A 27826-nucleotide genomic window follows, 5' to 3' on the forward strand; every position below is an offset into this window, starting at 1 on the left:
GCGTCAGCACGGCTATTATGACGTCATTTGCAAATCACGTCACCTTATGCAGAAGCAGATCATGACATAATGTCACAGTGTCTGTACACACATTTTAATGATTAACAAAATTTCCCCTTAGTTTTTCACTCAAAAATAGCACAAGTACCTATAGCTGACCATCGACAAGTGGTATTTGACTAAATTTTGCCATTACGCATGCGTCAGAATTTAATTCGAATTAACTTCACTTAGCATTCACACGGAGCTAATTCGAAGTAATTTAATGCGCAGTAAACTAATTCGCATTAATTTCTCTGTGTGAACGCTAAGCGAAGCTAATTCGCAGTAACTTTACGTTTAATTCGAATTAAACTCTCCATGTGAACAGGGCATTAAATTGGTGTTTAGCTCAGTTTTACAGATACTACTCAAGATACTGTTATCAAACTTCATATGTTGATACATATTGAAGAGAGCTGTCCAACCGCATCGCCATTTTTGACCTTTCCTTTGACCTTGAACTCAGTTTCCTTAAATGAGTGTTTAGCTCTGTTCTTAAGAAATCATTCAAGATATTTTTATCAAACTTCATATATTGATACATACTGATAAGAACTATTCAACTGCATCTACATTTTTTGACCTTGACCTTTCCTTTCACCTCACTTTTCTTGAATTAGTGTTTAGTTCAGTTTTACAGACACTACTCAAGATAGTGTTATCAAACTTCATATGTTGATACAAACTAAAGAAATAGGAAAAGTTCAAATTTCAAGATTTTATTCGATACATTGATTTTGACATAAAAACTGGCAAAGCTTTAAGCTTCACTGTCTATTGGCATTTACATGTAAGTACAGATATTGTAACTAAATAGGCTAAAGCATGTAGATTGCATCTTAACATATACAAGTTTAAATCAATCGATGAAGTGTCCGTGTATAAATCAGACCATAATTGTTTAAACTGTCTGCTTAATTAAAGCATAAGGGAAATTAACAATCCAGGCAAAATATATCACATATTATTGGCATAAATATCCCTGATTTTAATACAATTTTTTTTTCACTCTCAATCATTTTAAATTAGATTACTCATTCCTTTTTATGAACATTCATTATGGCACCAGTATCATTCACTGAACACCTTAAAATCAAATAAGACTAATGATATATTGAATCTGAGATCAGCCTCTTGTTACAGTAAAACTCGTTTAGTACGAACACCGATATTGAGAATTCATGGATATGGCGAAGTTCTTTTGGATCCCAAGTTACATAAATTTCACGAATTCCTTATATGTATATAATGAATTACGGATATTGCGAAGTAATTTCATAGGTCCCAGTGACTTCGTTATAACTGAATTTTACTGTATCTGATTTTGAATCACTCCTGCTGCCTGATATGTGGGGGGTGTTTGGCGTGGGTGGGTCCTAAATCATTGGTCTCCCAGGGTCAACTGCGAGGAGTGTGTCCCTGCAATGGCCACCAGTAGTGGCAAATCTCCATTATCAAACCTAAAAATAACAGACAAAAAATTCTAGTAACATTCTGTTTAATGATTCTTATTTCCAATCTAAAGCATGTTATTAAAATGTAGAAAGAACTCTTCTCCTTACCCGAGTAATTTGGTCATTTCTTTGATGTCACAATGACCTGGGTTTTTACTCTCTCTTAAGTATTCAGCAAGCATAATACTCTTAAAATAGATTTCCTGCAGTCTGTCTTCTAGGTGCATCAAGCACTGTAAATAAATAATTAAAAAATCATTATTTATCCATTTTTGACTAATGATGCAAAAAGAAAATTGTCTCCATCATATACAGTACTTAATTTTCCTTTCTAAAAGTGCAATTAAACGCATGTTTTATAAAAGTTTTGATGCATGTGCAATACTTACGAATTCGGAGCTCATTTTGAGGCGATGTAGCTGTTGGACAGCATCCATCATATTGCACACGAGTTGGGAGGCGACCACACGACTGACTTTTGGAGGCTGATCGGGGGTCTTACTGCTGGTAATGTCCACAGACCTAAAAATCAAATAACAGTCATGTCATTAAAGATAATTACAACTTTTTTGACAATTAGTTGTTAGTACCTATATTAGCAAAGCCATTTAATTTATAAGTTACCATTTGTCTGTATCCGCTACAATAAACACGGCCTCAGTTATTGGTTCATCTAACACAGAGTGCTGCAAGAAAACAAAACTTTGTAGACGATACGGTTAAACGATACTGAAAAATCAATACACAAATTTAGACATCACATTTCCATTTTAACTAGACTTTTGTCTATTTCCTTAGTTTTGTTAAACATCACAAGAACAGACCTGAGTTGCCATGTGGAGATCCCGTACAAGTTTCTCTTTAAAGTTATTGTCAGATGTACCATGCAGGACGAAATTAGACAAATAATGGTCGGAATACTCGGCCAGGAGAGACCGACCAAAGTTCCTATCAAACATCTTACTGCTGCTATTCTTCTCACTGATAATGCTGAAAATACATGGTACATGTTCATGGTTACAAAAATATCAAAACTTCAGATTCTCTGATATTAAATTGTGATGCAACAGTACAGGACAGATTATGCAAGCATGTTTAATTACCTTGGCATTGAAAGTTCCTTAAAATGAACAAGAGGATCCATGTGATCAAAATCAAAACTACTGGTGGAGGAGAGATGCCGGCGCCTGTTTAATTCTGTAGGCGTTACAGATCTGCAACAGAAAAAATACATTGTACTCTCGTTTTATCAAATGCAATAATTGGAGACCCAAACCCACAGAAAATACTGTATATTCGGGTTTTTTTTTTTCCATGTGTTGAAAATTTTGCAAAAAAGGAGGATCTGTAGTTTTATTTTGTGCAAGTTATTTTTTATGATGAAAGATTCTTTTTTTTTTAAATGGTAATGTTTTTATGCCACATTATAGCTGACAGAATTTCTGCATGTTTTATATAAGCGAAAAATAGATCATCGAAAAAAAAAAAAGAAAAGATTATACAATATTGCTTTAAGTTGATACAGATTAACATAATTTTACAGAGAATCAGTGCTAACCTGCAGCGACCGGGATTGTATGTGGAGGGTTTGGAGAAATCTGAACTCATCTGCCGGGAGAGGGGGAATAACTTGGGCCTTGCCGACTGTCCCACTGATCCGAGTCGTCTCTGATGTGTGTCGTTGTCGGAGGATTCTGTTAAACATTCCAATGACTGAGACATGACAATATCCCTCTTTGCTGGGTGAATAACTCGCTGTTCTAAAGGCACATCATCAATTGTTTTTGTCACTATACTATCATCCTCAAAGTACTCATTAAACATACTGTCACTTCTATCTGACAGGAACTGGTGTTTGATGTCAGCTGTTGAAGGCTTCTTCTCCAACGTTACATCATTACTAAACTTAGATGAAAGCACAGAACTAGATTTGGCAGGTTTGAGGAGTTTCTCGTTCACTTCACTAGTCCGACACACAGCGGCTCTGTTCACATTCATAACATTTTCCACAGGAACATTTTCCACGACACAGTCCGTTGATAACCTACACCTAATCTTCTCACTCTCGTCTGACTGCACGATGGAGCAATATCCCTCGTCCTGATTCACCTCCGACAATTCCGTCTGGTTTCTGTTCCTTTTCCCACTTTCATTCTCATGTGAGCAATGCTGCCCTTGGATATCTAATTTCAGATCATACCTATCAACACATTTTTTGATTTCTGCACCGTTTTGAATATCAGGTGAACTAGTGTTAAATATCACAGAATTGCTTATATGAAACCCTGTCTGTAATTTCTCGTCAGAGACGGAGGGAAACTTAAATCCCTCGTGGACGGGAGTTTTATCTTCCTCTGGAGATTCTATGCTAACATCATCTAGAAACGATTCTAGTGTTCCGACTTCACCATTCTCATGAACGTCACTGCAGCGTATAAAGTAACTCAAAACGTACAGAATCTTTTTGACAAGATCTGCCTTTTTTCCTACAATAATTGTCCTGGCTATTTTCAGTGGGTAGCCAATAGCACCATACATATCCCTGAAATCCATGAAATGATAAGTTAAAAAATTACAAATCAAAATCATTGTAATAGTAAACAAGAGGCCCACGGGCCTTATAGGTCACCTGAGTATCATGTAACAACTTTCCAGTGATTGTATTTGGTTCGTGTCTTAATCAAAAAGCCATGAATTTCACAAATTTTGAAGGAGGCACCATTGCTTATCAAAGGGCAGATTTCAAAGCATTAATTTATTTTTAGTCAAAGTACCCCCCTGGTACCCCTGACCCAGCGGCCCTGAAATTATCTATTTTGAAAGAGACCCCTTTCTTCATATAAGGCCAGTATTTTTTTATGTTAAGGTTTAGTTATGAACATGAGAATTTTTGATAAATCAATTATTAACATTTGTACATTCTTTTTTTATGCTATTCTAGTAGGCTCCTTATAACTGGACACATAATACTTACAAATAGGAAAGTAGAACATTTAATTGCTTATTTCATGCCAGCTTGGGCCAGTTATATATAAATTTTGTGATGTTGGTCAAAATATATTTTAAAAAATCAATTCTTTAAAAGTCTTTCAATTTATCTTCATTTTTTAAATATGTGTTAGATGAATGTGTAGACAATGTTCTAAAATTTACTTGATGCCTAAAATTATAATTCCTATCATAAAACAGACAGGGAGTATTGGGAACTATGGTGAACATTTTTTCAATTAACTGTAAAATAATTTTTCTGGCTGATACAATTGATACTACATGCCTGTATATATTTGTATATTCTTGCCGCCTTTTAATAGTTGAATTTTTTTTTATTTCTTCAGGTTATTGTTTATTTCTTCCTCAAATGGACTTCTCCCATAGTTTTATTCATTACATCTGATGCATAAGCAACCCTTTTTTGAAGAATGATGCTTAGACTGTAAGCTATAACAGAGACCTAAACTGTAACAATGTCGCTGGCAATATTCAATAGCTACCACGGGCAGTTTAAAACCTGGGAGAGGAAAATTATTTACAGACAGATACTTTTGAAACGAATACATAATTATCTCACCAGCATGTCATTGTGCAGCAAAGTCGTCAGCATTTTATTTGTCCTTTGAACGGCTGAAACGTTTTGAATGGCACTCGTATCGATGAATTTTAATTGCTTTATAATTAAAATCTATTTACCCACCATTTCCTTAAAACCGGAAGTGCTATTTTCAAATTTGGGTCAAAGACCGGAAAGAAAAAAATTGTTTTAGCAAAACCATACTGAAAATAAAATAAATCCTGGCCTTAAATATGTAAATCATTAGTAATTGAGAATGATCAAAGAAATGTTAAAAAATTACAAATCAAAATCATTGTAATAGTAAAAAACGAGACAGCAGTTACATATACATGGACCTACCCTAACTGAGCCCAGAGTGGATTATAAGGATGGGTCTTCGCTAATGTGTCCAACTGTAAAGAAAAATTCATACATGTGACAAGGAACAGCTTCTTACCTCTTTAACTAATAAAAATAGGTGAAATATTTAGAAGGCTCTGTGGCATTCTTCTGCTCTTTACCAGAGCTACATACCCATTTAGCAGAATGATTGTGGAGGTAGGTCTTGGAGGGAGTTCCCCCCGCTGGTGTAACCGTGGGAACCCAGGCCAGATGATGTGTCAACACAGCTGTCACAAGAGTACTCATAAAACTGTAACAAGAAGTCAAAATATCTAAAAATCAGGAAAGTAGCATTACAAATTACTGTTAATCTGATCATTACACAAAATATCTTCTGACACAAATCAAATAGTCACAAAATACTCTGTAAAAAAATAACTGAGTGTTAGACTTTGATGACTTACAATTCATTATTCTTGCTGTCAAACTTGTTGATGAGAGTGACCAATTCCTTCATAAAGTTCTCACAGATCTGGTAGCGGTAACTGGGGTGTGACATCATGCTCTGCCACACAGGTTCACTCAGCCGTGGAGAGGTATACAAATCCATAATGTCCCTTCGGAATGTCTCCAAAGCCTTAAACAAAAGTATAATTTGACATGAAACTTTTCTCTTCCAGTCTTCTTTATTTATTTGCTCAATATTTGAATATCTTTCATTTTTAATTGAAAACTATATCTTTTATAAAGTATAGCTTATTATCACTGCAAACTGTTAAACCTAATTTTTCTAACAACAAACATTCAGCAATAACATACCTCCATGACGATATCCACAAACTTTTGTTTTGTGCCGTACGCTTTTTCAACCTCCATTTTTAATCGTTCAAGGTGACCCTCTATCAATGTAATATGAGAGAAGAAGAAATTCTGGAATAGCCTACAAAGAGAGAAAAAAACATTTTTTATTATTAAGATACTCTTATCACAATCAACTCAATGCAAAAAAAAAAAAAAATTCAGTAATTTCAATCACTCCAACTAACAGGTTGTCTTCCTGATTCTGTTTTTCGTCACTCCCAAACACAATGCCCAGCGCGAGCTTACTTCTTCTTTTCCTACAGCCTGGCTGAGGGCCTAGTGAGGTCTGGAAATAACAGAAAAAAATAATTACTCAACATTTTCAAAATGTTCTCCAGAGTTTTGTCTATTGCAATTATTTTGTCAAGTGCTATGTGTACAGATTTTAGAAGAGATATTTACATCTTGAGCGACTAGATTATCGTGGGAGTTGCGTTTCTTGATGCATCCCTCGATAGAGGTGTGGACACTTCTCATCCACCGGCGGTGTAGGCTGCTGTAGCTGCTGGCGTTACTGCTGGGGGACGGGAAGGGGGTCTGGAAACTCCCACTTGAGGTCACTGCAAGAGAACAAAACAACAGACTTAACATAAAAATCCAAAAGATAAGCCAAATCACTGCATATTTTTCTTTCATTTTTCTCTTGTTACAAATTTGAAGTGCAGTATGGATTTCATGTATTTGTTGACTGCTTACATGAAGCTAAGCCACTGTCTCTGTCGTAAATATCAAAGGTGGCGATTCTGTCTCGTGTGGAGGGGACATCAACCGGGATACTCTGAGCTATAAATAAACACATCATAATTATTAATCCTTCCAAATGAATAGTTAATGTATCTTTTTTGAAATTTACTTTTAGCTCTTTGCCAGACTTACCAATACTTGGGGATTTCTCGGGGTGATATATAAGTTTGGGGCTGGACTGATCCCCCTGACTCGGGGAACTCTGATTAAAATCTAGGTCACTGAAAAAAAAGAACAAATGAAAAATGATATTCTGTCAGAATAGAAATAGAAATACTGCATTCTTATAATTTAAAACTGCATGATTAATCACCTGCTAAAGGACTCTTGTTTGGGAGCTGTTGGAATGAAGACTTTTGTCAGTAACATCTGTGACCTAGAGGTAAATGAAATTAAAATTAAACAGTACTTTAAAATAAGGTATAAATGATAAATTTTAATGTATTTTATAAACAAACTGGTGTATACAGTTGTTGACTCTGTCACATTCACATGTAAAAATTGATCTTACCACAAGAAATGTACTTTGAGTGAGGTCCCCTTCTGAGCCATTCCCACACTACCAAACACCACCTCCTCCAACTTCTTACAGTCAGAGCATGGTTTTGTGAGCTACAAAATTAAAGCACCATTATATCAACATCAAGTATCACAGAGACAACACTATCCCCAACCTAACCCATCCTACATCTTACAGTCAGAGCATGGTTTTGTGAACTACAGAATTGAAATGTCAGTATATCAATATCATTTATCAAAACCATTAAGCAATTAACTCTATCCTAGACCTAAACCAGCCCAATGCCTTACAGGCAGAGCATGGTCTTGTGGGCTACAGAATTATAACACCATTTTATCAATATCAAGTATCAAAAAGACTTAACACTATCCCCAATCTAACCAATCCCACATCTTACAGTCAGAGCATGGTTTTGTGAGCTTCAGAATTAAAACATCAGTCTTCTGTCTATCAGTATCAATAATCACAACCACTTAAAACATCCCTAACCAAACTTATCCAACATCTTACATTCATAGCTAGGTTTAATAGTAAGTTACTGACTTAAAATGCCAGTGCCTGTATATCAATATCAATTAACACAATGACTAGATCTATATGTTCCCAGACCTGACTGACTCCCTACCTGATATTTTGGCTGATAACGATGACAGGTACTCTCTCCTGTTGTGGTGGGACTTGAATTCCCTGGATTTTTCCTCCGACATTTTGTTCCTCTCTGACACTTTGGTTTCTGTTGCTGCTGATGATAAAAATAGAGATACTTACTTCAATATTATTGTGTATTCATATTTTTAATTAATTGAATTTGACTTCAGTTTATTTTGGTTGCTTTGTCGTGTTCTTTCTGCAGTTTGAATATTGTAATGTCTTTGTTCAACTACACCATGATCCTAATTATAATGTTAAGTTTCCCTGTCCTACTGATCTTTACTATTAAAGACATTCTATTTAAATATTTTCTTATCTTTAGATAGTTTCCAAATTTTAAAATGACAAACTGGTATTTTTTTTAACTCCGATTTCTTTACCTTATCTTCATAATTGATGACAGAGTTAGAGTCGAACAGAATGACGCGATTTCCATCCACCTCGCTGTAAATCAGTAACCTTGTCAACGATGGATCAAAGTCAGGGGTCTTCCATCTGTGACAAAAAAAACGAAATCCATCTTACTAAACAAATAAACATAGTATCATTCAATTCATGTCTTTTTCACATGACTTCAGTATAGTGCATAGTCATTTTTTGATTACATGCTAATGCAATTTTCTATGTTCAGAATAATTTAATTCTTAAAATAAATAAACTTTAATAAAATACATTTTCAATGCAAAATCCCTTTGAATTTATCATACAGCATCAACATTTTAAATAATAATAAGAACATAGGCCTAAATATTAACATTACTTATGAAACACTAATGTGATAAAACTACCCTACTAACTGTTTACGTTAAGTACCTGTCCACTACTCGCCTCTGATTGGACGATTTAAAGCTTGACTATACGTCCAGGTAAGATCTCCGTACTTTTAGTTATATAATAAATTTCTGAAACACCTGACTCATATCCTATGATTCCATCATATGATAACTATCCATTATTGGCCTCCCCCAAAAATGTACAATTTAGCTGTGTTATCAATGATAAAAATCACATATCTTTGCAAGAATATTGTACTGAACAGGATGTACAATGTAGATAAAAAAATCAGTAGGACTGACACTGTAATTTATTCCTTTTTATCTGCCTAATAATTTAACTTTTTATAACAAGATGGTGTCACATATATACAAATTAATAAGTTAATTTTCATTGACATAAGTCTGACAATAAATGACCATAATTATTCAACATCTCTGTGATGTTATATAATTGTGTACTTCTAACAAAGGCACAAGCTGAAATAATTTACAAAATTATAAATATCAATTATTTTATACTCAGAAAAAAAAATTTACTATGCAATATAATTCTTCAGTCAGTATGAAAAATACTATTCTTATCTTTTTGCTAAAATGAGTAACTAACGTTTATTACATGTGGGATGTGCAGTATATATATATCCAGGGAAGAAGGAAGAAAGTGGTTAGATAAACTGATTCATGCATTCTCTATCCAGAGTTTTATGTGGGAGAAAAACAGGAAGGACAACTCTGTAAAGAGAATGTGTTTCATGATGCTGTTTAGATATTTGGCTGGGGAAGGGGTGCCCGTCAGTGTGGTGTTTTTATTGATGGTCGCGTACATATAGGTACTTAATGCTTACTCTCTCTTATGTAGAATCTCATTTCTACCATTGATATAGTTATTTATCAGTGCCCTTTAATGAAAAATAAAACAAATTACATGACAATAAATTATGTTTCCAATTCAACATAATTCATCTATCTTGATATTCTATCTTAATCATAGTAAATATCAGGTGCTACTAGCTGAAAATCACAAAATGCTAAAGGTTTCCCATATTGAAAAGATATCTGTCTAAATACTCTCTCAAAGTTCAGTTGCACCATCGGTGTGGTGATTTTAACAACATGGTAAAATTGTAATACGTAATATCGCGACTACCAATAAGTACCTCTAACTTACTACTGCTCTTTTGCGGGGGAGTCGAGGAAGGTCTAAATTTCTGGGGCACATGACATTGTTTACAGTAGTGACAATCGACTGATTCCAACAATTTAATGCCGATATATCACAATATTTGCCAGATATTACTCCAAATAGTAGATTGTCAAATAAGGAAAGTTTAAAATATTTTATATGCTTTAAAATGTGACGAATTTCAATGAAAATTTAACGAGAAGAGTACGCTTACTTAAAAATATCGTTAAAAATGTAACAATTTAGGATTGGCTCCTCTCAAAAATTTATTAGGCTGGTTCTGCGATTTTTTAGACAAGGTATTCCACCAGGATTTTTTATATCTGTCCTTATGAATGCTACTATGATCGATCTTGCATTGTATTAAATTACATGTCAGCAATTTATCTCCATCGCGAAAGAGTTTGCTAAGTTTTTTAATCGCGATATTATTATCCTCTTTAGGCAGAAAAACAGTCTAACTTTCAAGAGATGCAGGATTGATTTAACAGAACTAACAGAAGAACAAATAATTTGTATTTCACAGTGGTTGCAAATATCAAAGGAAAAAAAATGTTCTTCCCATTAAAATGCAATGAAGCATTTTATTTTATGTTAAAATTATACTTTTTTGTTTCAAGTTTTGCCTTTAAGCATTATGAAATACATCACTAAAGGTTATGTTTGATGTTCTCTTTCCAATTCACTCTATGATGACATGCATGATGCAATGGGAAAGGAGAAAAATATGATGGACCAGACTAATGCCCTGTTCACACGGAGAGTTTAATTTGCAGTAAATTAATGCGAAGTAAACTAATGCGAATCAAACTAATGCGTATTAAATTGCGTTCACACGACAGCTAATGCGAAGTAAACTAATGCGAATTAAAATTTTACTGCAGCCCGGCTCAGCACGGCTATTATGACGTCATTTGCAAATCACGTCACCTTGTGCAGAGCAGATCCATTTGACATAATGTCACAGTGTCTGTACATACATTTTAATGATTAACAAATTTTTCCTTAGTTTTTCGCTGAAAAATAGCACAAGTACCTATAGCTGACCATCGACAAGTGGTATTTGACTAAATTTTGCCATTAAGCATGTGTCAGAATTCAATTTGATTTAGCTTCGCTTAGCTAATGCGAAGTAATTTAATGCCCATTAAACTAATTCGAATTAAACTAATTCGCATTAAATTCTCAGTGTGAACGCATGAGCTAATGCGCAGTAACTTTACGTTTAATTCGAATTAAACTCTCCGTGTGAACAGGGCATTAGTTTCTGACCCAGGCCCCCTGAATTTCCTGTCAGGTGCTCTTCCAACTGCTTTATCTGGCCACAGGCAATAGAATCTACCTGACCATCACATTCCTCCCAGCAAATCGACAATGTTTTTTTGTGAAATATGACATAACAGCACTGGTAAATAAATAAAATCAGTCAACTAAAATTTTGTAAAACTAAATTGAATTGCTCTGCAAAATAGTAAAAATAGACCTCCATGCGGACTTCGGAGCCACTATAACAGGAGCTGATCATTTAAAATTACCTTTTCCTGAATATAGATTTGTTAGTGATCCATAAATCTGTCACATTAGTTCCACTGGTGATATTAGCTAAAAGTCCCATGGCTGGTAATTCATTAAAATCACAATATACTCTTTATGCTAGGAATGAATCTTTACATTCTGCAGTACATGGGTAGTGATGTGTAAGCAATGTGTACAGGGTACACGGTGATCCATATTCATGTGAACTGGTCACATGCTTATCAGCTGTCCTGCGTTGGCTGTAAACAATCAGTCCGCTGTTTACGTTACTCAACACACGCACTCAATAAAAACCAAAAGATGATCATTTAAAATCGTTACTTAGGCCTAATCAGAATTTTTCGCTCGTTTTCAGATTACCAGAGGATGTTTGTATCGATGTACGGAGAATTAAACGTAAACAATGGTCCATGACTCGTACAGCACTGTTTATTGACAAAAATTCACGAGGGAATTAAGTGACTGTATGTTGGTCCTTAAAAGAAATACAAATGAACAGATGAATTCAAAATAAATAAATCTACGTAATACTTACTCTTTCCCTCTTTCTGAATATTTGCTGAAGAGACCAGAATTTCTTCCTATTTTACGATTCTGAAAAATTTTTAGTAATGCCATTTTCACTTTGGCCTAGTTTGGGCCTCCATTATTCATCACATGATTGTTGATAACAAGCCCGACTCTGTAAGATCCATTCCCATTGGCTTATCTTTGCCAGAAATGGAATTCGACATTCGGAACTTCTCTACCCTTCTCTTACGGAGAGAAATGAGGATTTCCCAATCTATTTTAAATTTACGTTCGGAATACCTTTCACAATCTAATAATAGATATTACGTGTAAGAAAGGCAACCAGAAAAAACAATGCCCTCACCTAACTTAGACCAAGCTGTATTTATTGCAACAGTAAAAAAAAATACATTGTGATCTGGGCAGAGACATTTGGTCTGAGCTCTAATTATATAGCTGATTAGCTTTCATAAAAGGCTAGGTATCAACACAAACTTTGATTTAAAAAAAAAACAACATGATTGTATACATTAAACAATTTATGACACCACTAAGTCTGTCATGTATCTGTTTCATATCCAATCTAATTAAAATTACCGGTAGATGTTAGATCCGCTCGCATGCTCGCTACACTCAGTAATCACCTGCATGCATCGCCCAACTTATAGGATTAATTTTTAAACAGACAGGATTGCTGACATACAAGTTAATGTTTCATATCTTATAGTGATTTTTATTCTAAATGATGACATATTTTGATGATAAGGACAAACTCCAATCATTATTCAACAAGTTCAATTTATGGTCAAAAAAGATAACACATGAATATACGTTTGTCAAGGCTTTCATGTCATGATTTTAAAATTTAAATATTTTCTAACATATATTTCTTGCATGCATATTTAAAATTGGTTCCGAGAGAGGTAAATTCAACTTTGCCCTAAGATGTAATTAAATTTAGGCAAAATATGTCATAGGAAAAGGGTCTATTGTTGTAATGAACTTTTTAGCTACAGGTGACTCTCGATGGGCGGGATCTCTCAACATCTCTAGAGAGAAGCAGGCTATATAAGTAAGCAAATTTACTCCTGATTTCTCGAACTTCTATCTCGGAACCAAAACCATGAACACATATCATTGAATTACTCTCTATCTCTCGAAGTTTTGATTGCATGTGAAATCATGCCAATATCAAGCGTAAAATTGATGCAGCCTGGACTTACCTGGAAAACTGAACAACTGTGTGAGGTGTTAATTTTACATAGATGACACTACACCTGTGGGTCGTCCTTGTGTTGATATAATTGATTGGTTATTATTGGTAATTGATAAACGATTTCACTATTAATAATTATTTTGACTTTAAACTGAGATGATAAATTTTAGAAAATAATTTATACACGTTCGTTTCAATAAATTCCCATAGACTATGAACATTCATTAAAGTCTACATAATCCCAGTATGGCAGATATTGCACAAGAAACTCCTTTCTCAAGGACTGAATACCAATTAAGAAAAATCTGGTGAACACTGGTGAGTGGTGAAGGACCTGATCAAGCCGTGGAATAGCCAAACCAACAATTGCTATTCGGGTTTCGTGTAATCATGAAATAAGAACCAATGAATATCGAAACTTACGAATTCGTTTTATTTATTTGAAATACGATCATTGTTGTTGATATAAAGTAAATTACCTGTAAAATACGACTGAAAACGTGCATTGACTTTTAATACATATGCTTTTGGTATCTATAATAACAGAATATCGATAATCCCCAAATATTATTTATTTAGATTTTGTAAATTCTATAATTGTTGTAATGAACTTTTTAGCTATTTAAACAATTAGGTTGTATCTTGGTTGACATGTCTACCTGATCAACACATAGGACTCATGGAAGAACTGATATCATCAGGGGATGCTTACTCCTTCTGACACCTGATCCCACCACTAGAATATTTTAATCCTTTACAGATTCGAATTGTTTGTGGATTTTTTTTGGAGATGAAGAATTTGTTACCTTTGCCTCCTTTATTAGGTACATGTACATGTAACTGCAAAATGAAGGAAAAGTGTGGCTAAAGTAATTTAAAAGATAAAGATAAGAAAATAAAAGCTGTTAAATTGGCTCTTACCAATATGTATTATTGCAAGTGAAGTTTGTTTTTGATTTGGAAAAAATAATCAAGAGTGATGGTCAAGTTCAGGGGGGAAAACAGTCAGAGGAAAATCAAGGACAGACAAAATTAAACATAATGTGTTACATATTTTGTGAAATGAATGGTCTTTTTTGATAACTTTTCAAAAACAGACAAAAATACAGCAACAAATTTTCACTGGTTTAATTAATTGTTAATATATCAACAATATATTTCAAAACATAACATTTTTCTTTGCATTAAAAATACCCGGTACTTCACATCAACATCTTCTATTGCCAGGTCATACGTGATTCAAATAGAAAAATCAGTCCCATTTTCCGTAGGATAATGCGGTCATTTTTTGATTATTTCATTGACTGATTTCGACCATTTTCATTTTCAAGTTATTTTCTCTAAAATGAAAACTGTTTGAACATGTCACTCAAAACAAAAACATTTTATTTTCGATTACAGGTACTTCCGAATGTCTTATCCCATTCCGAATACAGGTCCAAATCTTTTTCAGAAACACTGGCCCTAACTTGATGAAAGGCTGCTTCAAAATCTTCATACAGAATTGGCCGAACCTGAAAGTAATTATGATAAATATATAACAAGGTCTACAGCTTATCTGACATTTCTCTTACTACAAGGAAAGTACCATACATTGGTCAATAGTGAATGCAATTATAGTTGAACTTCGCTTTCTCAAATTCCGATATATCGAATACCATGGGTATGTGAGTTGAAAGTCCCAACAACATTTTCTTAACTGAATTTACTCTCAATATCTCAAACTCTCGGTTAATATCTGGAAGCTTTTTTTGTCACGCCATGTTAAACCATTTCATGTGAATTAAGAGTCCTGAATGATTCAAAGTTTTATATACCTGGTCAGCTGTGATGTTTTCAATGTCCCCAAAGGCCATGGATCTGATGGGACCCAGGGCTGCCTCCTTACACAGATAGGACATATCAGACCCCGAGTAGCCTGTAAATACACATTGTATTAAGACTTACCATGGTCTAAAAAAGAATTTGAGACTGTGGTAAGCTGTTAAAATACACTGTACTTATCAACTTTAATATATTATGCAGATTGGGTATCTAAAGAATTTATTAACTTTCGCTACATTAATGCTTAAAACAAAACAACTGCAGACAAGACCAGTACACTTGACACCATTTATTTCATGGTACATATACATAATACATGTATAGGGGTTATCAAAAAGTAATGGATTTAGGCTATAAAATGTAATTCTAAAAAAAATTGCTTTCAAAATTTATATGGAACATAAAACAACAAAAAATAAAAAAATGCTGAAAATTTTAGCTTGATACATTCATTATTTGCCAAATTATTATAAAATAAAAACGACATTATATGATCACCCGGCGCTGTCGTCGTTTATTTTCATGACGTTCGACAACGTCATTGTTTATTTCAATGTCCTCTTCTTCTACCTCAAGCACTTTTTTGGATGAGATTCCCTGGAGCTGAGTTAGGACTTAAACCCGCCTTGTTTATATGATTCTACAATATCATGAACAGCGGCTTTCAATAAATATTTTATTCCAAATGGATTTATACACTGAGAGAGATCCTCGCTTGATTGTGCCAGTATACTTTGCTTTTGAGAGTTTAATATCTACAACACATGATCAACGTCATTTTTTGACGCGATTGATTTTTCACACCTTGACTACAAATCGACATTAACTGTGTATCCCTTTTCTCTCTGAATATATTTTGACATTAAAAGGCAAGTATTCTGGGTGCATATTATTTCTCTGTAGCCAGTTTAAACATTTCTTAGGTATATACCATTTTTTCAGGGGCAAAACTTGATAGAATGTTGGAAAAAGAAACCCTTCCCCCCTTTTGACGTCATTTTCAAGGCCTCATTTATTTAAAAACATTCCATGTAAAATTTACGATAAAAGTTCTTAAGACTTACAAAATGAAGTGAAAATTTCAAATTTTATGGAAAAGTTGTGTCCCGACACATACCTGAATTAACGGGATTTTTGGATGTTAAATGTTCATATCAAAAGAGTTTTTTCTCAGTTACACATAGGTCGCAAAAACGTCGTGTTCGAGGTTGCGCCGCCTGGACATACCATTGCTTACAAAAACATTACTAATTTATTAAAAAATAAATTTTATGATTTATGGTTTATTCTTTATATAGAAAAGATGATGCTAACTAGATATTTTAAAATTCATTGATTTGCCTAAAGCGGTTTTAATTTTATAGCGCTAGTCCACGAACTTTTTTATAACCCCTCGTATATGTAATGGATTTAATAAATGTCCAAGTCTTCTAAAAAAAAATTTCCTCAAAGTCAACTATTTCACTATCATTATAAATAAAAATTCAACAGAAAAGACATCTTTTCTTGAGTCCAGACCTTCAGACTTTTGTTGAATGGCCTCTAACTCGGCCGCCGTCAGCTGATATTTCTGCTGGGACAGAAGATTAAGGACGATCTGTTTACGTGCCTCCCCTTCTGGGAGGGGGATGTAAAGTCTCTTCACAAATCTTCGTCTGGCAGCTTCATCTATTTCCTGGGGCCTGATGGAAGAAATCTTCAATTACAGACCAAACAATGAATGTGCAAGAGGCAAACTTTGTCTATTCTACATTTACCAATAACTCAAGTTTTGAAACTTATCAATTACTGAGAGAAAGTTCGGAAGATTACTGTGAATGTAATGTATATTTGGTGTGTATGATATTTGGAGGAAATTTATTTTTTAACAAGCTGGCGTAGATTTGAATTAGCACTTTCTGACTATGATTTAAGTGGATATATGAAAACAAAACATTTAGTGATGTACTTGATTTAGTAGATGATGCGTTCCGTGTAAGGCACTAAAGAGAATACACAGCCAGATCTAATATTTACAGTAGGTGCATTAATTAAGACATCTGACATTCCTGACCTGTTGGTAGCTCCTATGACCAGAATTCTTTCATCAGACAGTGTGGCAGCACCATCCTATAATTATATTTACACACGATGCAATAAAAGATCTACAACATACACTTTTGTTACATTTAGTTGACCCGAGACATCAGTCACAAATTCTTAAATGTTCAACAAGTTTATACTAAAGGAAAGTGAAATTTTTTCAATGTTCCCACATAAGCAGACAAACATTCATGCTGAGCTAGGCATTACCAGTTGTATGAGAAACTCTGTCTTGATTCTGCGGGAGGCCTCATGCTCGCCGTCCGACCTCTGGGACAGAAGTGAATCCACTTCATCTATGAACACTACGGCCGGCTGGTGACAGCGTGCGACGGCAAACATCGCCCTCACCATCTTCTCTCCCTCTCCTACCTGTTAAACGAGAAATAACACACTCAGTCCTCATTATACAGTAAGAGTTAATTCTTGATAAATTAAAACAAACACACTCAATCTTCATTATAAAGTAAGGGTAAAATCCAACATCGTCAACTGATATTTTAAAGTAAAGATGATTTGTGATCTTCGTAAAAAGACAGTGAATATAAGGTAATTTGTTTATGCTGAGTTTACCCTAAATCAGGTTTTTCCCATGCCTTCAGTTTAATAAAATTTAAGTGAATGCACTTGAAGGATAGATATAGAGCATTAACACATGACTATTTCAGAGGTGGCCTACAGCAGATAAACAGGGACAATGTAATGTTGTTTATTGTTTACCCATTTAGAGGTTAAGGATGAGGCACTGATGCTGAAGAAGGTAGATTTGGACTGACTGGCAATACATTTACCTGAAAAGCAACAACTATAATTAAAGTATTTAATAAGGGTTCAAGTTCATACACCACATATTGAATATTAAAGATATTTAGTAATGATCTTGTAAGAATAGAATTAACTTGCCTATAAGAGTTTTGCCAGTGCCTGGTGGCCCAAATAACAACAGACCCTTTGGTGGACCTCTAAGTCCAGTAAAAATATCACTGAAAAAATAAAATCCAATGATTACTAGTAAGTCATATACAGATCAAAAGCAAGACCAGTTAAAATATCACTGAACAAGATGTGTTTGTGAAACACTATGCGCCCGACAGCAATAAAGTTCAAAAAAATATTTTCAGAAGATAAGTCAAGGTCACAAGGTCATTGACCTTGGTGTCATTTGAAGAACTTCATTAGTGGAGTATGCACATCAAATATGAAGTCTCTATCTGTCATGGTTCAAAAGTTAAGGAGAAAGTTTGTAAAATCTATTTTTAGCATAAAGGTCACAGTCAAGGTCACAAGGTCATTGATCTTGGTGTCATTTGAAAGAGCGTCATTGGTGGAGTATGCATATCAAATATAAAGTCTTCATCTCTCATGGTTCGAAAGTTATGACGAAAATTCGAAAAAGCTATTTTTAGCAAATAGGTCACAGTCAAGGTCATTGACCTTGGTGTCATTTGAAAGAACTTCATTGGTGGAGTATGTATACCAAATATGAAGTCTCTATCTTTCATGGTTCAAAAGTTAAAATTGACAACAGACAGACAGACAAACAGATAAACAGACAAACAGACAGGACAAAAACAATATACGCCTCGGATCTATCGATCCGGGCGCATAAAAGGTCAAGTCCTATATTAAGTCATTTACAGCTCGAAAACAAAACAAAATATCCTTACAGTTAATGTCTCCTAAACACATAACAACTACTGGTTGACTACATTTAGGTACAGGTAAATATTCCACAAGATTCTGAATGAGATTCTGTATAAGGTATACTACATGTACATGTATATTAACATTTTATATAATGTCAGTGCTTGTTTCAACTGAAACAAAATTGGTTGCCTTTTAAATTCTGAGTTTATTCTTACAGACACTTACGGACGTAACATTGGCCACACCACAATTTCTTTGATGGTCTTTTTTGCAAACTCTAGACCAGCTACATCGTCCCAGGACAGCTGAGGGCCATTGTCCATTATCTGGATCAGAAGGATATTCAGTGTGATGGATTGTCTTATTTAGCACATTGTATAAGTTTAAGAACCAGACACAGCACTTCAGATAATGGTAAAATAGGAACATTCATGCCTCACCCCTTCCAATTATTTTTTTTTAAAGTCCATACTTTTGGAAAACCTCAGTTAACCTTATTATCAAACTAAAAGTGTTTATTATCCATTTGGGACAAAATTAAGCATTGCGCACTTTTTAATTCACTCTACTCTGATTTCAATTAAAAGATAAAGCAGTACTTCTTGTGAAAACTGTTTTGTTTTAGGCCATAATAAAAATATTCCTAGATTCTCATTCCCGTCGCCCTGATTTTATACCCCCGCCTCGATTTTTTTTATTTCTGTTTTTCTTCGTCTTAATTCTGATCGAGATCGGTATGAATCTACCTTTCTACTTTCGTTTTACAGCTGAAAAGATGGTAATTGCTGTAATACATGCGTATATATCTTAAACAAGGGTCATTGGTTGAAAAAGATTGGTGATGATGTGAAGAGATAATTGACCTTTACTATGACTTTTATTTGGGTATTGTAGATAAAATTACACCGATTGACCTGGTCAATAAAAAATCTGCAAAACTGAAAAAATAAAAAATAAAAGCTGCCCGCCCGCCTCGATTTTTACAAAAATTCGGATGAGAATCTAGCAATTTATTTATTATGGCCTTATATAAGAATTCATTTTTTAGAGTATAGGCAAACTATTTTTATATAGATATTTTAAAGATTACCTCATTCATGATAAGTTCTATCATTTTGGGCTCTATTCCTTTCAGTCGTTCATCTGTCACCTCTTCATTCTTCTCTCCATTCTTACCAAGCACTGATCTTGTGATGGCCTTTATTCCAACATCTTCATTCCTGGTATCAATAAATTCACTATTTCTAGAAACATTTTTTCAAAGGATTTTTTTTTTCAAGTCAAATAAAACGTCTTTACTTTCAGTCAGAGGATTTGGAGTGAGGAAAAAAAATTAGACACCTACTCTTCATTTTCTTCCCTGTTCATCACAGGGGGCACAAATTTACTGCTTGTCCCTCGTCTGAAAACAGTCCACACATTTCAGAAGTTTCAGATAAAATATTCTTACACAAAAATAAAAAGTTCAATACATGCATTAATGTGCTATATTCATAATTCAGTGTTGGACATCATCAATGATTTCTTTTTATCACTTGTAGATTGATCTGACCTAGGTCCTAATGACTTTTTGGTGGCCCCGTAGGATGCAGTGGACACCTGACCGCGCCCTCTGCCATATTTTTTCTGGTTGTCGATATTCTGTCGAAATAGACAAATACATTTCTTAATGTCATGGAATACCAAATACCAAATTATTTTAGACAGAAGTGTGTCCAGTAGTAAGTACTTACTAGTTGTTCTTTGGCTGTTCTAAATGGGCCAGAAAAGTGAGGTACATTGTTTTGTTCCCCACTGCCAAATCTTTCATCCTCTTCATCCATAAATGGCCTCTTCAAGGAGACAGCCTTACATAAACAGAAATAAGCAAGAATTCCATCATCTTTACTTAGAAACATTAAAGAGAGAATAGATTTGAACTTTCTGGTTTTTATGAAAATTTGTTTCTAAGCAAAGTTCAATACTATCCTGCAGGAAAGTGAACTAGTGTCCATAATTTTTTCTCCTGAGTAGTGAGTACAAAAAATTTGTATAATTTGGGAGGGATGACATCAAAGTCATTGGATAATATTCCCCTCCCCCTAGTGTATCAAGTAGTGGTTAAATGTAAAAGCACTGTACACAATACAACAAGACTGAGTGAAAACAATGACATCCTGTTACAACCAGTATACAGAACTAGATGAAACTCGTTGCAAGCAACGAGTATAACATATTCCAGGAAAGAAAACAAATCAAGTCTGAAAAGTAAAAATAAAAGATTTCGCACAAGGGGGATTGAACTCACGTCGCCACATGAAATTCCAACGCACTAAATATTACGCTATCGGGACCTCTACTCTAAATCTACTTGTATATATGAACGAAACAGTGCTTTTCTCTTATGAAAGGCGGGTCACTATATAATATGTATATATCAACGAAACTGTGCTTCTCTCTTAAAATTATGAAAGGCGGGTCACTATTCAAATTTTAGCGCCAAACGCCACGAGTTAATCTTCGCCCCTTTTCTTTCGAATTTTCTATTAAATATACTGAAAAATTTAAAAAAAAAAAAAAAAAGATTTGCACACAAGGGGCATTGAATCAAAGTTTTGAAATTCCAACGCACTAGATTTATGTTTTTGGACTTTTTACAACATTTTAAAATCTACTTGTATATATGAACAAAAGTGCTTTTCTCTTTGAAAGGCGGGTCACTATATAAAATTAAGTTTTAAACGCCACGACTTAATCTTCATGCCTTTTCTTTGTGTTATCAATAGGTGTGATAGCTTCCATGAAATTAAAAAAACACAAGTTTTTACAGCCTAAGATTCGAAGAAAAACAAAGTATATTTAACACATTTTTCAAATTCCATATTGTATATATGCATGTAACACTAAAGCGATGAAACATCTATGAATTTTTAACTTTTTTCAATTTCCTGTTTATCCCCAAAGTGAACTATCCCGATTTGTTAATCGAAAAAAGTTGAAACGTTTCGCCGAAAAACATGGCTCGCCCTACGACAGTCAAGGAATCAGATATCATTTATGCTCAATAACTTGAATCAGGTCTTTGAGACAAGAATGCTTAAATAAACTCCATGAAGCGATCTTTTAAAAAATTGTTTTCTTATTTTTGTCTTATTTTAGTTTATGACACAAACAGTGGTTAATATTTATACTTACAATTCTAATTGATATTCCTGAGAACGTATTACTTTAAGTATGAACTGATCTGTTTTTCCGTGGTGCACAAAACATATTAGGTATCGAATTTCATTTGCACATTTAGTCTTTAATTTTATTACACTTTGAAATCAGCCAAAACCAATTATAGAAGACGTTAGTTTGACACAAAACTGCAACGTTTACGATGTGACAATTAAGTATTCCTTAACATTTCATTTATCCTTATGTTACTTTGTTAACAAACGCATTATATAATGTAAACCCCTATTGCGAAATGTCGGCGTTGACAGAGACAGCCGCCATTTTGGACACTTTAAGATTTTTGAATGCTAATATCTAGAGAATTTATCCACATTCAAACGTATATAACATTAAAAGGAGGGTTTTTATTAATTTACCAAAAATAAATGAAAAATACTGAAAAACAAAAAAGAAGAAAATACGTATATGGTTATTGCAAACAAAACCAAAATGAACAAAAAGGTGATTCTGCAAACAAATAAAAAGTATTTATTATCAAAGTCTCCATATCATATACTTAGCCATATACAAAAAGGGGCGACAAAATCGCATTTTAAAATACAAATTGTTAACTTGGCACCAGAAGCGAATTGTCCAAATTTTTCTTCGGATGTAACAACTTCATATAATGACAAATATTTTGTGAAAGTTTTGAAAAACCACTGAATATTTTAGAGAAATCGCCTGCACAAAATTTTGTCAAAAAAAAGAATAATAATAATAAGAATAATAATAAGAAACAGTGAATCACTATGTTCTTAATTAAGAATATACTGTGACATAACATTTTCCAGTAAACAGCTACAGTATAACATATTCCAGTATACAGTATAACACATGCAGTCTGGTCTACTTACTTCCTCTCTCAAGTTTCTGTTCTGGAATGACCTCTCTTCTCCAAACTGTCTTCCAAAAGGCTGGTTATTTTCTCTCTCTCCATACATTTTCCCTCCATTTCCAAACAGGGGTTTTCTGTTAGCAAACTGTCTAGCACCATTTTCAAACATTCTGGCATTGTCTTGAGTGTTCTGATTTCTGCCAATCCCTACATGCAATGAATCCCTGCTAGAACTATCAGGTCTGGCCTGAGCTGCATAAGAATATCCATTCCCGTGGTTTGGCACTAGAGAAGATAAATTTTTCAATGATGGTGCATCTCAATATTTTACTCACTGTTCATGTTTGTGACTATTTACAACACTTTAAATAATCTTATATTTTAAATACTATAAAGCTTCTTAGTTCTTCGTTTTATTTCTTTCTCTGTCAGCCTTGTAAATGATGTTTTAATCATTACTACTATAATCATCATGTGTTAAAGACTGTGTTATCAATGTTTATCCACCACTCAAAATACACCAGTTTTTATATCGAAATACAATGAAAAACAAGCAGATAAAATTCTATATCTCTGGGTCCCTCATAGCTGCAATAATGTAGCCCTCTCCCTTTTTTTTTTTTTTTTTTTAGGAGAGGGTAGCCCTTTTGAAAACATCAGATTAAAAAAAATCGGAGAGGGCTACATTATTGCAGCTAGGTCCCTCACTATTTCTGTTAGTTGAAGAATGCTGTCCTCTCAAGCTTTCTGTGGTTTTGTAGCTGCTATAAGAATCACTGCTAAAGTCTCCGTTAGATCCCTGTTGACTTTTGCAGCTGCTATTAGAAATACTGCTAAAGTCTCCATTAGATCCCTGTTGACTTTTGCACTGGACATTGAGAATGTCGATCTTCCCTGACTTTGTACGGAAGCTTTAGCACTAAAATCTACCATTGTTTTCTTGGACTTCATTAGGACCTGTGACTGCTTGCTTTCTGGTAGTAACTGCTCATTTTTAGCCTAAATCACAAGAAAAGTAGACTTGTATATAACATGAAAACTTAAAGGTTAATAGCTAAATAATTTTATTACACTGAAATCAGATCCATTTCGATTTCCACAATGCATAACAAGAATAACATGAATTTCAATGTTAATTAAGCTTTTTTAACTACATATTATATTGTTTGTTAACTGCATTATATAAAGTAAACAAAGCTAAATTGCTGACTAGTCTTACAGCACTGCTTTGGGTATTTTCTATTTCAATATGCACCTTTAAATTTTACATATTCTTGACACTACTTGTAAAACTAACCTTAATATTGATGATAAAACATTCTAACACTGACCTTGACATTTGCTGGAAAAGTTTTGTAAATGAAAATGACTTTGACATTGGCTAGGTATGGTATGTAACACTGACCTTGATATTTCCTAGATGAGTCCTGTAATAATGACCTTGACATTGGTTAGTCTTGTAATAGTGACCTTGACATTGGTTAGTCTTGTAATAGTGATGTTCACATTGGTTAGAAATGTCTTGATACCCTGACCTTAACATTGGCTAGGAGAGGAGGTAAGTCTTGTAACACTGACCTTGACATTGGCTAGATAAGTCTAGTAACACTGACCTTGACATTGGCTAGGTAAGTCTTGTAACACTGACCTTGACATTGGCTAGGTAAGTCTTGTAACAGTCCATTTCTTTGATTTTCTCCAGGGACAAAGAACTCCTCCATTTCTGGCTTTCTATTAATAGAACAAAATATTCCAGATCAATGATTCCAGAACTATAGATGGAATTCATTTGTTATTAGTTTTACCACCAATTTCAAAGGTAGCTACAGAGTCACAGTTCAGATCATTGTTTCTGAATATATCAATAGACATTTCAAGTTTATTCAAAATAAATTTATTTAAGAGTTCTTATTTCCAAAACCACAAAGTAAACAAACAATGTGTCTATGTTTTTACCATTTCTGTATTTACTGCAGATTGATAATGCACCTTCTGCAAAGTTGTTTAAACCTACAAACAAAATATTCTTGAAGCTATGACATTTATGCATCTTTTGACAATAAACTGATCAGTCTGATAAGATGTATGAAGTTAGCCTATAAATTCAGCTGACACTGTTACCTTGATCTGTGTTGTGGGTATCCATAATGGCTGTGTATGGTCTCCAGTATTCTTTTCTAAGAAGCTCATGACTTTCACTGGAAAGCCTTGATGAAAGAAAACAATTGAACCTTACAGACTCTCTAAGCACTTAGAAATGCTTATATGGACCTTAACAAAATATATCATAAGATAAAAAGTGTGCTTTTTAGAAATTTTCTTTGAAAAAAATTCTGTTTGCTCTCTCCCAACCAAATTTATTAAAAACAAAACAAAACTAAACTAAAAAAACTGAATCAAGTTTTGTAAACCTCCATGGAACATTTTATTTATTTTAGAATTTTCTCATCTCAATAACAACTAATTTAATTCCTTAATAATTGAGCAAACTTGACCTCTAAACCACAGGCACTTATTTCGTACATGGGGTACCCCTTACTTATACTTACCACAAGGTACCCAACTCATTTTCTGGCACCCCCACTTCAAGCTTGTATTTTGTTTATATATCAAATAAAAACCTACATTTTAAAAACAAGATACAACTTCGTTCAGACTTCAAGATTTTATCCTTAATCTTTTTACTTGTATCCCAAGAAAAGTATTAAAATGTATTCGAGAAATAAATGAGTAGTTTATAATAAAGAAGCTCGACCAGAGACGTCTAAAACATTTTTATTTACAAGTAAAAAAGCCTTTTGAAGTGAACGATGTCATTTTAAAGTAGGTTAAATATTGATTTATTAATAAAATACAAGCTTGAAGCATGGGTGCCTGAAAATGAGTTAGGTACCTTGTGGTAAATATTTTAAGACTTTTATCGCCCAAATGGGATATAATACAATGGGCTATAAATTTACAGTGCAAAAATTGAAAATTTTTATTTTGGCTATAAATATCATACATCCGCATCAGGACACTCAAAAAGGAATAACTTTTGGTTGACAAGTTTTCCTGTATGCCCATTGTTTAGGAGATTGATCCCTCGGAAGTTCCTTATTTTCTTGGGGATCAATCTAACAAACGGTAGGGTTGCAGAAAAACTTGCTTGCCAAAAGTTATTCCATTTTAATTGTTTTGATGCGGATTTATGATATTTATTACCAAAATAAAAATTTTCAATTTTTGCACTGTAAATTTATAGCCCATTTGGGATATTATATCCCAAACGGACTGCCTGTGTGCAAGTGCCTGTGCTCTAAATAGGTAGAGTAAACTGCTAAATGGCTTACCTTCCATGCTTCTGTGCAAGTTGAAGTTGTCCCATGAGACTGCGATATATGTCAGCTTTCTCTGCGGGTGTGCCATTTCTCAGTTTGTCAGAAAACAACAATGTCTGATATTGGTTTAAAAACTGCTTGTCATATTCATCTTTCACATTCATTTTTATTTTCCTACAGGATCAAAGTTAACCACTGAATATATACGGTAGATATTAATAGATTATTACAAACCTATGCATATTCATTAATTTAGACAGTTGCAGACATGTCAAAAATGAGCATCTGTGAAGAACATTATACATATATTACATTTCAGTGACACGACATACCAGAATATTTGGCCCAAACAGGCAAAGCCATGTGCAAAATTATGTCGCCCGATGCCGCAGGCAGAGGGCGACATAACACTCCAGGGCTAGCCTAAATGATTCTTGTTTTGTATTGCTTTGAGAAATAAGCCATGTAATATATGGTATATTACATTTTTAAGCATTGAACCCAAATCGATCATCGAACATATTTATTGAACACTATGTACACATACATGTTACGTTTAGAATAATTCCGAAATATCCCGTCCTTTTTCATGGCACAGTGTTTTCAGTATGCTGACGCTTGTGTTGATTACCCTTGTTGTATTTAAAGAATTTTTCTCCTCAATTAAATTATCTAATTCCTCTGAATTCGAATAAACGAATTGCAGACGTTGTTTCTACTTTTTAACTTTCGCGGAACTGTTTACGTTTGCTTAGCAACTGCCTCTGTGAATTTCGAACCCGACGTAATTAATATACAGAATGATTGCACGCGAGGGAACATAACTGTGTTCGGGAGGGCAACATAACTGTTTCCGGTGGAACATAACTGTATCCGGCGTGATTCGGCAGTTTTTCAGGGCATATGGATAAAAATATTATATTTGTGATATAATGGGAAAACTTCTTCAAAAATGTTATATAATACTTTCAGTGACACGACTAGATCATCCCAACACTGGCAACAGTTCATGTGCAAAATTATTTTAACGAATACAGTTACAAAGAGCACTTACCGTTAACTTACACTAGCCTGATTGATTCTTGTTTTGTTTGGTTTTTTTTAATATCCGAGACTGACTCTCTGACTGACGTTATGACGTGACGATGATACATTCGGTTTCCCTCCAAAGGATAAATCCCGACCCCGATTTATAAATTTTAGATAGTCCCTTAAAGAAAATAAAACCGAACTTCTGTCGGACTTCTATATATGAAGCACAGAAATATATTAAAATTTTTGAAAGATTAAATAAATCTTTAAAAAAAAAATATTTTTGACTAATTACATGTGAAAATATAAATGTTTTACTTCAACTTATAAACTCTATAAATATTTTAATATTGTATTTTTAGCACAACTTAATTCGGTTCAAAGCTCAGTTTCAAAGGAACTATCCAATTTCAAGATATTTTTAACTTCATATGCTAATAAAGATATTGATTAAAGCTATGCAACTGCATCAACATTTTTACCTTGACCTTGACCTCACT

The 27826-nt window shown here is 33.9% G+C and overlaps 1 protein-coding gene across 1 annotated transcript; it reads right to left on the reverse strand.

Annotated features, from left to right (window-relative positions):
* Positions 1-745: 745 nt before the first annotated feature.
* LOC134252750 (folliculin-interacting protein 1-like) lies at positions 746-26485 on the reverse strand. The gene is made up of 39 exons (XM_062735254.1): positions 26307-26485; positions 25096-25181; positions 24931-24984; positions 24623-24705; positions 23719-23973; positions 23434-23458; positions 22994-23292; positions 20672-20785; positions 20491-20579; positions 20284-20340; positions 20029-20158; positions 19164-19264; positions 18195-18274; positions 18012-18082; positions 17502-17663; positions 17263-17318; positions 16728-16891; positions 15203-15303; positions 14783-14899; positions 12195-12289; positions 8545-8659; positions 8139-8252; positions 7505-7605; positions 7307-7369; positions 7126-7214; positions 6946-7032; positions 6652-6809; positions 6435-6535; positions 6208-6328; positions 5853-6025; positions 5581-5698; positions 5407-5459; positions 3055-4038; positions 2600-2710; positions 2321-2486; positions 2121-2182; positions 1886-2018; positions 1605-1729; positions 746-1502 (listed from the first exon to the last, which is right to left on the reverse strand). The coding sequence occupies exons 1-39, from the start codon at positions 26456-26458 to the stop codon at positions 1424-1426; spliced, it is 5244 nt and encodes a 1747-aa protein (XP_062591238.1). The 5' UTR covers positions 26459-26485; the 3' UTR covers positions 746-1423.
* Positions 26486-27826: the final 1341 nt, after the last annotated feature.

The sequence above is a fragment of the Saccostrea cucullata genome, unplaced genomic scaffold, assembly GCF_032062105.1.
Source record: "Saccostrea cucullata isolate Sc308-1 unplaced genomic scaffold, CSIRO_AGI_Scuc_v1 ctg101, whole genome shotgun sequence".
Classification (NCBI taxonomy): Eukaryota; Metazoa; Mollusca; class Bivalvia; order Ostreida; family Ostreidae; genus Saccostrea; species Saccostrea cuccullata.

Excerpts from the sequence above, each read along its gene's own strand:
- LOC134252750 (XM_062735254.1), bottom strand. The coding sequence starts at position 26,458 with ATGAATGTGAAAGATGAATATGACAAGCAGTTTTTAAACCAATATCAG. Across the intron at positions 19,265-20,028 it reads TAGAACTTATCATGAATGAG|ATAATGGACAATGGCCCTCA; the intron begins GTAATCTTTAAA and ends CTTCTGATCCAG. Across the intron at positions 15,304-16,727 it reads CATTCAACAAAAGTCTGAAG|GCTACTCGGGGTCTGATATG; the intron begins GTCTGGACTCAA and ends GTGTATTTACAG.